The following is a 12,346-nucleotide window of genomic DNA, read 5'->3' as shown; positions in this document are numbered from 1 at the left end:
CATTCCCCAAACGATTAACATTGATTCCTGAGGGTTGGGATTTGGGAGAACCTTTACCTCCTGCTTTCTACATATAACTCAGTGTCAGCAGGGGCCTCTGGTAGCAGCTGGAACCTGGCTCTGGTCCATGCCTGTCAGAGTTTTGGGGCTCCCCTGGGTGTTTCTGTGTGTGTGCACGCATGCGCAGACTTTGTCTACCCCATGTCATTCCGAACCTGACACTCATCTTGTTCCTCAGTTTCCATGAAAACACAAAGCCCACTTACGCCAGAACTTTCTTAAAAAGTTGGGAATTATCAGAAGACACATACCTGCATTCCACAGCAATTTACCTAAAACTGCTTTTAGCTCTTTTTCCCAGTCCTGATGGTCACCCCAGCAGGGGCTTCCTTACTGGCCTTCATCTCACACAGAACTCAGTGCTCTGCTCCCCCTCTTTCCTGGTGGAGTTCCCCAGGAACTCCACCAACTCCACATGTTAGCCATGGCCGTTTGGCTCTTAGCTTCTGTTTCCAAACTTGCAATATAACCCCATCTCGAGGATCTATAAATGAAAAACTTCCTATTTAGCGGCTTCCTTAGATGACAGCTGTGATTATATGGTGTGTGTGGGGGGAGCTCATATATACATTTCTTCAGTATTCTAATTTTTCTTAGCTACAAGCATGTGGCTTGTGTTGCTTTTGTATCTAGAACAAAACCCAGAAAGATAAACAAACAAATCCTTCCAAAGCCGTTTGTGCTAATCTTGTGGCTAAACCATGGTCCCAGCTGGGATGGAGGGACCGTGGCCAAGCAGCACAGCCTTCCCCATACAAGGAGGAGAAATCTGAGCCAGTGGTCATGGGCACAGTTTCTGCCCTGATAAAGACCCCATGGGAACTTGGAGATTTGCACATTGAAAAGAAGCCCTCAGTATGTTGGATTGCTCTGAAACAGGAATATCAGGAGTTATTTCTGTGGCCTACTGTTCTAGGGAGACCTTCCCAGTCACCTGGGAGCCCCTATACCAGTGAACAGTATGTCTCCCTGCAGAGAGATCAGGGCAAGACAAAACAATTTCTGTTCACACTTTAATGCATTTAGAGAAAGAAATCCGAAAATGCCACACAGCTGCTAAAAAAGAATGCAGGAGACAATAATACCATAATAACACCACCACCACCAGCAACAACTGGGCTCTTCTCTATGGGGCTCTCGTGGCATGCCTAGTTTTATGCTAACCCAACTGATGTGTAATCCTCACGCCAGGGAGATGTTTTTATGGTCTTCATTTTCCAGATAGGGAAGTGAGGCTTAGGGACATGTCACAGCCCCTGAGGACAGAGCCCAGACCCTGTGTTCTGTTTCTACATGTGCGCTTTAGTGCAAATAAGGAAGAAACCCTAAAAGTCAGGACATCAAATGCTAGTTGTTGCTGAGGGGTGGGGAATTACAGGGCATTTTACTTCTCTTTATATCTCTTCTCTTTACATATCTTCGCTTGAATTTTTTATAACAAGGATGTACAAATCTTTATTGGTTTTATGACTATAATGGGATAGATCATAGTGATGGTAGAAAATATATTTAAAAAAAAAACGCTAGTGTTATTTGCTTTGTTACTTGCCTGTGCCTCAACTTCACCTCATATTATTTTTCTTCTTTTTTGACAACTTTATTGAGATACATCACATACCATACAATTCATGCATTTAAAATTGCTTTTAGGGGATCCCTGGGTGGCTCAGCGGTTTGGTGCCTGCCGTTGGTCCAGGGAGTGATCCTGGAGTCCTGGGATCGAATCCCATGTCAGGCTCCCAGCATGGAGCCTGCTTCTCCCTCCTCCTGTGTCTCTGCTTCTCTCTCTCTCTCTCTCTCTCTCTCTGTCTATCATAAATAAATAAACAAACAAATCTTTAAAAAAAATAAAATGGCTTTTAGTTTGTTCACAGAGCTGTGCAGTCACCACCACTGTCTAATCCCAGAGCATGTTTATCGCCCTAAAAAGAAACCTCACACCCATTAGCACACTTAATACAGTGGCCTGTTAGTAGTCACTCTCCCCTGCTCCCAGCAGTCACCACTCTCCTTACTGTCCCTATGGATTTGCCTGTTCTGGACATTTCATATTAATGGAATCATGCAGTATGTGGTCTTTTGTGACTAGCTTCTCTCTCGGAGCATTATCTTTTCAAGGCTCATCCAGGTTGTAGCAGGTGTCAGTACTTCCTTCCTCTTTATAACTGAAGAATGTTCTGTTCATTCATATGGATATGCTACATTTTATTTTTTCATTTACCAAATGATGGACATTTGGGTTGTTTCCACATCTTGGCTATTATGAACAATACCACTGTGAATATTTGTATACAAGTTTTTGTGTAGAGCTATATTTTAATTTCTCTTGCCTACGTACCTAGGAGTAGAATTGCTGTACCAAGAGCTCCATGTTTGAGGAACTGCCAGATTGGTTTCTATTTGCTATTTCTTGCTTTTTTTTTTTTTAAGATTTTATTTATTCATGAGTGACACATAGAGAGAGGCAGAGACATAGGCAGAGGGAGAAGCAGGCTCCCTGCAGAGAGCCTGATGTGGGACTCAATCCCAAGACCCTGGAATCATAACCTGAACCAAAGGCAGAGATGCTCAACCACTGAGCCACCCAGGTGCCCCACTATTTCTTGCCTTGAATCAGTAACTCATGTTTCTGGGTGCAGCTACAAGGAAGCAGGACTTTGAAGAGCTGTGAGCACTTAACTGACAAAGCCCCAGCCATGAGTTTGGGACAGGCTGGAGGACTTGTCATTAAGATACTAAAGCCATTTCCTGGAGTGAGTGCCTGGAAGTGTTTGACACCTGGGCTCTGATGAGGGCCTGGGTGAAGGTCATCATAAAGGCCCCCAGAATGGATGGTGTCCTCGTGTCTGGATCACCTCACCCCAGACAATAAGAGAGTAAGCACAGAGGCTGAGTACCAAGGGCTGGCCTGACCCTGGGACTGCGTCCAGTGGGTGTGGTGTGTCCCATTCTGGGAGAAAGGCAGCCATCATCCAAATATAGTTCCTGGAGGAAGCCGGTGGGGCGGGGGGGTGGGGGGGTGGGCAGGAGTTGTGAGTCATGGAGCGGTGCATAAATAGCGGAGCTGTCTCCAGATGTGACTGTGCAGTGAGACAGCCTGGCCCTGAAATCTGCTCCTCAGCACCTTCCTTCCCTGCCCAGGGCAGTACAGAAGCGCTGGAAGGGGTTCCACGAGAAGGCACGAGGTGAAGACATGCATTGTGACAAGACTAGCTCCTCATTTGCTGAGGATGTTCTAGAAAGCATCCTGCATGGGGCAGGCCGGCATAAGTAGGAGGGAGGGTCCTCCCGAAAAGAAACTGACCCACACTGGGAGCTTGCTTATACACTGAGGAAGGCCTCAGTTCAAATGTATCATGCTCTCCCTCTGCCTCACAGGGAGATTGCAAAGCATAATTATAAAACATGATTCTAAGGCCGTCAGTGGCTTTCTGCTGCTGACACCAGGCTTACACATCTAAAGGCCTATGGAAGTGAATGGCAGAGGCAGAAGTAAAGGAATCCTGGGCAAGGGGACCCCAATTCACCAGGAACAGGCCATCCTTCTGTCACAGGGCCTGCATAGCAGTGCCCACAGAGGCTCAGGGGCCGCAGGACTAGGTGTGTAGAAATTATAAACCAAGCAACAAACTGTTAATACCTCACCTTGATGGTTCTACCTTTAATTTGGGCTCCTTCAAACTCTGGGACTCCTTGAGATTCGTGCTTAGTTGGGCAGCATGAGGAGAGCCAGGCCAGTGACTATCCCTTGTTTCCCCACCCTGGCTCCCTCCTTGGCCATCTTTCAGGCCCATGGGTGGGGGGTGCATGCCACTTGTGAGGTCACTCTCAGAGGATGACATCAGGAGGAGCCCTTGAAGTCCTAGAAGTGGGGTTGGGTTATTTAGGGGAGGGAGCCCAGGGATTCAGGGTTCCCAGAGCATGGTCTATGATAGAGGGTGTGGAATCTAGGTAGGCACCTCCCATGACCCCAAGACTCCTTTGAGGAGGGGGTAGCCAAACGGGCCCCTCTTGCCTGGATGCCATGCTGTCTCTGCCAGAGAATACATCTCTCTAATGGGGATGGTTTCTTCTCCGTTCTATCTGGAAATGCATGCTTACCATTATCAGACTCCTCTGACTTTTCAAGAAAAGTCTGAAATCTAGATTTCTATATGAAATCTCCTAAGTTTTGAAGTACCATATGAACCAAACAAAGCATATCAGCAGATTTAGCCCTTGGACTAACAGTGTGCATCCTCTGAGCTGCCGATAGCCCTCAATGCTAGGTCCTCAATGCCTCAGCAGAATCCCAACCCACCAGCTCTCTCTTAGGAATTCTCAACAGAAGCAGAAGGTGTGGCAGGCAGAATAATGCCCCCAAAGGTGTCTATGTCTTAATTCCTGCACCCTGTAAATACATTACCTTACATAGCAAGAGGATTTCCACAAGTATGATTAAATCAAGGATCTTGAGATGGGGAGATTACCTGGATTATCTGGTGGACCCAGTGTAATCACAAGGATCTTTCTAAGATGGAGACAAGAGGGTCAGAGTCAGAGCAGCAGGTGTGATAAGGGAAGGAGGAGTCAGGATATGTGATGAGGCTGCTGGCTTTGGAGGTAGAAGGGCCAAGAGCCAAGGAACAATGGCATCTCTAGAAGCCAGAAGGGAAACACAGGCAGATTCTCCATTGGAACTTCCAGCAGGATCACAGACCCACCCACCCCTGGATTTTAGCCCTTTAGACCCATTTCAGACTTCTGATCTTGAGAACTGTGAGATTATCTTGTGTGCTTTAAGCCCCTCCAATTGTAGTCAGTTGTTACAATAGTGACAGGAACATGTGGAAGGGGCTTGGAAAAGTTTCTCTGGCAGCACCCCACCCCCATCCCGCCATCTCCTCACTTGTTTCCCCTTATCTTAGACTGGCTGGATTCTTGCTGGCTGTCCTCTGGGTCTACCTCTTCTATGAGGTCTTCCCAGGCCCACCTAGCTGAGGGTTTTCCAGCTCTTCATATGGAGCACCTGCATTTGGCACTTAATCTTTTAGAGCCAAGGAATCCAAACAGATTAAGTCACTCTAGGGTGCTTTAGAAAGTACTGATGCTAGGCTCTCCCTCCTGAGCAGTTGAATCTAGGGGTGGAGCCTGGGCCAGGTAGTTATGAAAGCCCCCCAGGGGTTCTTCCTGGGCAGCCAGGGCTGAGAACCAAACCTCAGCGACAGAACCTTCCTTTTGGTTCACTCTTTCGTTGTACGTTTTCTCTTGCGCATCTCTTCACAGGACCCAGACCAGTGCTTGGCACCTAGCAGGTGTTTAATAAATATTTGCTGACTGTAAAGTCCTAGAGTACAGGGCTGTTCTAGTAATAATTAAGTGACTTGTCTTTCATTCACCTAGCACTAAACCACATGCTCAGTAGCTTCTAGTAAATTGAACTAAACTAAGGCAGTAAGTGGTTATTCTAAATAAGCCTTTTGTATATTTGAAGAAGAATTCTCCCATGACCCCACTCATGCCTGCATTGTTTGCTTTGTCTTGTTTTGTTTTCATTCTTACTTCTCTGGGCCCCTACAACACGTCAGGCTCTGAATGAAGCTGCTCAGAAAACAGACCTGAAAGCAATCGCTACAGCTTCATGGAGGAGACAGGTGTATGCCCAGAGAGAACAGAAACCACAGGGGCCAACCATCACACCCCTCTACTGAAAATCACAAGCCCGGTGCCAATTCTTTTTGGCACGAGTATCACCTCTGCAGAAGCTCTATGGTCTAAGAGCAGTTGTTCTCAAAGATGTGGCCCCCAAAACAGCAGCATTGACATCACCTGGAGACTCCTTAAGAAAGGAAGATTCTCCGCCCCATCCCAGACTCACTGAATCAGAAACTCTGGGGGTGGGAGCAGCAGTCTGTTTTAATAAGCCCTCCTGGTCATTTTGACCCCTGACAAAGCTTGAGAACCCCTGCCTTGAAGTCATGCTTCTCAACCTTGGCCATACATTCAAATCCCCTGAGAAGTCACATTTTAAAAATGTGACTGTTTATATGCCACCCCAGACGAATTAAATTGGGATCTCTGGGAATGGGGCTCAATTTTTAAAGCTCCTCTAGTGAATCAAATGAAGCACAGCCTTCACGGAGGAAGGGTCAGCATGAGAATGCCAATAGAAAGGCCTGGTTAGGGATCCCTGGGTGGCGCAGTGGTTTAGCGCCTGCCTTTGGCCCGGGGCGCGATCCTGGAGACCCGGGATCGAATCCCACGTCAGGCTCCCGGTGCATGGAGCCTGCTTCTCCCTCTGCCTGTGTCTCTGCCTCTCTCTCTCTCTCTCTCTCTGTGACTATCATAAATAAATAAAAATTAAAAAAAAAAAAAAAAAAAAAAAAGAAAGGCCTGGTTGAAGCCAAGCAGAGTGCTCCGGACAGGGCAGCGGGGCCTCCACTTCCCCTCAGTCAGCTTCACACTGGGGCATAGGGAAGGCTCACAGCGTTCCATTCTGTCTCCAGGGCTCCTCTTCCAAGCGTGAACTTTGTTTAGACGTGTAGCAGAATCTGCCTTTTCAACTAACGCTTACAAAGGAGACTCATGGGGGCAGCCCGGGTGGCTCAGCGGTTTACCACTGCCTTTAGCCCAGGGCGTGATCCTGGAGACCCGGGATTGAGTCCCACGTCGCCGGGCTCCCTGCATGGAGCCTGCTTCTCCCTCTGCCTGTGTCTCTGCCTCTTTCTCTCTGTGTGTCTTTCTTGGATAAATAAAATCTTAAAAAAAAAAAAAAAAAAAAAGGGAGGCTTAGGAAGAATGTCAATGATGCCAAAACTACCAACACTATGCTTTCCGAGCAGTGATTCTTGATCAGTCACATGGGAGAAAGAGTAAGAGGTGAATTACCTATTTAGTGGTTTGCGCTAAGAGTGTTCACTGAGATCTTTGGAACACTCTGAGTATGAGTAACTCCCACTTTTGAGTTCCTTTTTGTTACCTTTGGGTTAGTCTTCTATTTCTGAGTTGAGTTAAATCACATATTATATTTATAACATATATATCATGTATATTATTTATGTGATTATAAAGTATGACATACATGTACTTCATAATTTATATAACTATAAATTATAACTTATAATTATATGTATTGTAATTACCAAGGGCATAGAAATATAACAATCACAAGAATAGTTACTGCCGACTGAGAGTTTACTGTGTATTAGGCATTAATGTTTAGCACCTTAAATACATTGTCACAGTAAACTTTAAAACTCCATTACCCCTTTTCCAGATGAGGAAACTGAGAAGGCCACAGAAAGTGGGAGAGCCAAAATGGATTTGAACGTAGGTCTATCATCAAAGATCATACTTTTAGCCCTAGTCTCTACTGCCTTATAGTAAATAGTAGCACAGGTTTATAATACTACTTAAATTAATACAGTACAAAATGTAAATAATATGATACTGGATAGTGTTTTATTCATACATAAAATTATACATAATTTAACTTGCAATTGTATGTAATATAAACTCAATAAATGCTCTATGTGAAAATGTTACACTTAAACATACTTATATAGTATCAATTAAAGTTCATTTGTGGGCAGCCTGGGTGGCTCAGCAACTTAGTGCTGCCTTCAGCACGGGGCATGATCCTGGAGACCCAGGATCGAGTCCCATGTCGGGCACCATGCATGGAGCCTGCTTCTCCCTCTGCCTGTGTCTCTACCTCTCTCTCTCTCTCTCTCTCTCTCTGTGTGTGTCTCTCATGAATAAATAAATAAAATCCTAAAAAAAAAAGTTCATTCATATCTATAACCAATGATGTTATGTCTAAAGGCCATCCCTGGAATGTTACATTGAAAATATATGACTTCTTTGAAAATACTAGATGATAACAGTGTAAAAAAAAAAAAACAAACCAACCACTATACAAAATTATATACATATATGATAAGAATTTTGTAGAACATATACATATATATTTTATACACATGGGGGAGAGATGGAAAGAAAGTGCCTTGAATCTTTCACAGAAATTATGATTGGTTCCTCTTTGCGGAAGTTTTGAAATTACTTTCAGTCTCTTTACTTGTTATAGGTCTATTCAGATTTTCTATTTCTTCTTGAGTCAGTTTTGGTCATTTGTTTCTAGGAATGTGTTCATTTTATCTAAGTTATCTTGTTGATATGCTGTTGTTTATACTTTATTTATTTGGTACAAAAAAAAGATGGTTTTATTAAAGCATGGGGACAGGATCCATGGGCAGAAAGAGCTGGCTTCCTTTTTATTTCTGAAAAGTTCGTACTGGTGTCACCTCTTTCAGTCCCAATTTTAGTAATTTGAGTCTTATCTTTTTTTTTTTTTCTTGGTTATTCTAGCTAAAGGTTTACCAATTTGCTTGATCTTTTTAATGAATGATGGCTTCTTAGGTGTTCATTTTTAAATTATACTCCATAAGTTACATGTGATCTTTTGTACATATAAAATATTGCACGATGAAAATGGAAAAGAGAAAAAAGAATCATGTCTTAAGAAATTTACTACAGCCTTTGGTCCTGTTTTGAGTTTCACATGGAATTATTTTCTTGTTCTTATAAACTAATTTCCAAATTTGTGAAGATTCTACCCTCTAAATGAAATTAACATTTCTTCACAAAGCAGTGAGGCAGTCGATACACTATAAGATTGGGTAGGTAAGAGGCTATAATAATGTAGCAGTGCTAGTATTGAAAAACTGGCTGCTATGTTAGAGCTGTTGTAACAAAGCATCATAAACTGGGTGGCTTAGAACAACAGAAATTTATAACCTCACAGGATAAATCCAGTTGTCAGCAGGGCCATGCTTTCTGTGAATCCTATTGAGGAGATTCCTTCCTTCTTCCTCACCTCTTCTAGCTTCTGGTGGTTACCAGCAGTCCTGGGCTTGAACTGCATCACTCCACTCTGCTTCTGTCATCACATGTCCCTTCCCTGTGTGTCTCTCTCCTCTTCTTAGAAGGACACTGTTCACAATGGATTAAAGGCCCATCCCATTCTAGTATGATCTCATCTTAACTAATTACATCTGCCATGGCCCTATTTCTAATTAAGGTCACATTCTGAGGTCCTGGGGGTTAGGATGTCAACATCTCTTTCTTGGGGGGATATAAACAACCCTTAGCAGACATGTTTTTAGCTAATTGTAAATGTTTATCTGTTACTGCCCAATTTTTAGTAGTATATCAAAGTGTCTTTTCTATTTTTAAAAAATTTTATTTGTTTTAGAGAGAGAGAGAATAGGGGAGAGACAGAGAGGGAAGGAGAGAGACAAGCAGACTCCATGCTGAGCACGGAGCCCAATGCAGGGCTCAATCCCACGACCCTGAGATCATGACCTAAGCTGAAACCAAGAATCGGATGCTCAAACAACTAAGATTGAGCCAGCCGGGTGTCCCTAAAGTGTCTTTTCTGCTCACCAAGATTTTTTTTTTAATCTCTTCCCTAGATTGAAGATATGTTTAATGAAATCAGATTTAGTGAGTATGTGGATACTGGGAAGCTAATTGACAAAATCAATTTACCGGATTTCTTCAAAGTTTACGTTAATCACAGACCACCTTTTGGTAACACCATGAGCGGCATCCAGCATAGCTTTGACATTCTTGGTTTTACCAATTCGAAAGGAAAGAAGGTCATACGAAGAGAAGATTTCCTGAAACTGCTTCTAACGAAAGGTAAATCCATAAGTAGGGAGTATCTTGTCACATCATTGGGCTGTTCCCACTGGAGAGAGCTGTTTTGGGGGGAGGCAGACCCCCTAGTATCCTTAAGCGATGGAGAGGCTTCAACCATGAGGGATGCCACCTACTGATCTGCCAAGCTGGCAAAGATGGCATGCTGGGAAGGGTGTTGTCCTGGGTCCTCTGAGATTGAGTGTCCTCACTTGTAAAAGGGGAGTGGAAGGGCTAATCACCAGTCTCACAGGGCTCTTATGATGCTGGGATGCAATGGTGAAGTAAAACCACACCGATGTAAAATTTTCCATTTTAACCTACTGTTTTCCTCATTATATTATGTGAGGAAGTCAAGTAGGCTTTATCCCTGGGTGACGGTTTCCTCTTTGTCAAACTGGTGGTTCTAGTGTGGGGAAAGGTGAGATGAAGCCAAATGTAGTCTTTATCAGAAAGATGCCTTATTTCTCTGCACAAGCCCCTGACAGACTTCCCCCTTCTTTTTCTTTTCCTTTTTTTTTTTAAGATTTTATTTATTTATTCATGAGAGACACACACAGAGAGAGAGAGAGAGAGAGAGAGAGAGAGAGGCAGACACAGGCAGAGGGAGAAGCAGGCTCCATTCAGGGAACCCGATGTGGGACTCGATCCCAGAGCTCCAGGATCATGCCCTGAGCCAAGGCAGAGGCTCAGCCACTGAGCCACCCAGGGATCCCGAGACTTCTTGGAGCACCATTCTTAACACCCTATGAGGAAGGATATGTGAGCGTATCATGGGACCCCATAGATTGTTTTTGTGTCTCAAGAAAAGGAAATTGTGGAATAATTCTCTTTAAGACTTCGGAATGATGATACTAAGCTCTGACTTTATGTGCAGTCCCAAGAGCTGAATGGGACACTTTCCTTTATGATACTCAGGTGAGCACATGACAGAAGAGGAGATGCGTGACTGCTTTGCTACCCTGTTTGGACTGAATCCTGAGGGGTGGAAGTCCGAGCCTGCAGCCTCCTCTGTCAAAGGTACTGTGGCTGGGCCTGCAGCTGGGCTCACTAATTTGTTGTAGACTTAAGTGCATTTATTTCTCCTGACTGGTGCAGGCCGCTCTCCTTAATACCATGCACACAACAAAGCAAGTCCGCTGGGGACCCAACATGAATAAGTTATGAAAGGACCAGCGAGCGGTGGTCATGTCTGAAAGATGAAAGCATTTGTTACCATGTGCCATCCATCCTTTGTGCCTCCTGGTCTCGTTTTTCTCTTTATTCCCCTGACCCAGTCTTCATCTTTTCGGCTTGGGTGCATGTGTACTGGCCACCTGGAGAAGAGACAGCTTGGAAGGTGTTTCAGGAGAGGCATTGTCCAGAGACTGGAATAAGGACAGGGCAGTGAATAAGCACAAGTCCAGCTTTGAGCTACCAGTGCTTGAAAGTTCTTAATGCTTGTCTTCCTCTCCTTTCCTGCCTGATGATTACCCACCTCCTTCTTTAGTCCTCTGGAGGGAGGAACATGGACCTGAAGTTAAGGTTGTGAATTTAAGTTCTGGAGAAACCAGTCTAGACAGCTGTCCTGGTCCTGCAACGGGGTGTCTCCACAGCCAAGCCCTGGATGGTGCTTGATGCCCCGTGGTGGACAGAGCCCACCATGCTTACCGAGACTGGGGTCAGGAGCAAAGATCCCCTTGCCAGGCTTCTTTCTCCCGCTGCTTTCATTGTTCATCCCCTGTCTCACATTCAACAGCGTTCCTGAACTCAGATGGTTCTGGACTCCAGTATCCAGTTTCCAGCCTTCAATCTCCCCTACCCCAATCCTTGTGGACTCAGGGACTTAGCATGTTACTCTCCCAGTTGTTACACATAAATCAACCATACCACGTGGTTTAGGCTTTCCAGTGACATTCACTGAGATTTGGTAACAGTGCTCCAAACTGTAAAGAAGGGATTTTAGCCAACTTTCACCCAGGGGTTTTGAAGGGCCCAGAGCCAAACTATAGCACAAAGCACCTCTCACTTTTGTTTAGTATTGGTTCCTTGTATTTTTGGAAAATGCTGCTGAGTTAGAAACCTAATCATTATGGAAGCATTTGTTTTCTTATTTGGCTAGGTTCAGAAATCTGCTTTGAAGAAGAACTTCCAGACGAAATCACTGCAGAAATATTCACAACTGACATTCTTGGCCTAACCATTTCACAAGATTTCAGACAAGATCCTACGGTCAGTGAAGTTGTAAAGAATGTTTGAAGCACAAAGGACTTTGTGTGTGGGTTTTTTTTTCCCCCAAGAAGCACTGCTTTCCCTGCATTTCCCTGCCCCCACTCTAATCTTTGGAACATTTAGACATTAAAAGCAAATTTCTGTTAAGCAATGGAATTCACAAAGTTGGACATTCCGCTGTTTCTGAAATAGAAAAGTGGGTGGAGGCAAGAAACACACTAGCAGCTGGATGTAAATGATGGCTAGATACCCTTGCCTGTCTTCCTGCTTAATCTAAGGCAGCACTGTCAGAGTGGGTTTGAAAAGGACCCAGAGGTAGCCTGGTCCTGGGGGTAGAGAGGGACTCCACCTACAACAGGCCTTCCTAGGGACACACATGGCTCAAGTGCCACATGTG

General features: G+C 44.5%; 1 protein-coding gene across 7 annotated transcripts in view; it reads left to right on the top strand.

The window, feature by feature from the left end:
- Positions 1 to 12,105, top strand: part of CFAP251 (cilia and flagella associated protein 251) — a 67,086-nt gene extending 54,981 nt beyond the window's left edge. For 3 of the 7 annotated variants that reach the window (XM_077875485.1, XM_077875486.1, XM_077875484.1), the window contains 3 exons: positions 9,513 to 9,741; positions 10,657 to 10,758; positions 11,840 to 12,105. In XM_077875485.1, coding sequence (XP_077731611.1) covers positions 9,513 to 9,741; positions 10,657 to 10,758; positions 11,840 to 11,976 — 468 coding nt within the window. In that variant the 3' untranslated portion in view covers positions 11,977 to 12,105. Of the gene's footprint in view, positions 1 to 7,315; positions 7,369 to 9,512; positions 9,742 to 10,656; positions 10,759 to 11,839 lie in introns of those variants that run through there. The other 4 variants (XR_013366476.1, XM_077875489.1, XM_077875490.1 and 1 more) reach the window with 4 other exon arrangements.
- The last annotated feature ends 241 nt before the right edge of the window (positions 12,106 to 12,346 follow it).

Source organism: Canis aureus, chromosome 27, assembly GCF_053574225.1.
Source record: "Canis aureus isolate CA01 chromosome 27, VMU_Caureus_v.1.0, whole genome shotgun sequence".
In the NCBI taxonomy this organism is placed as follows: domain Eukaryota; kingdom Metazoa; phylum Chordata; class Mammalia; order Carnivora; family Canidae; genus Canis; species Canis aureus.
The sequence above is the reverse complement of the archived record's forward strand: the minus strand, read 5'-3'. Positions and strand labels throughout refer to the sequence as shown.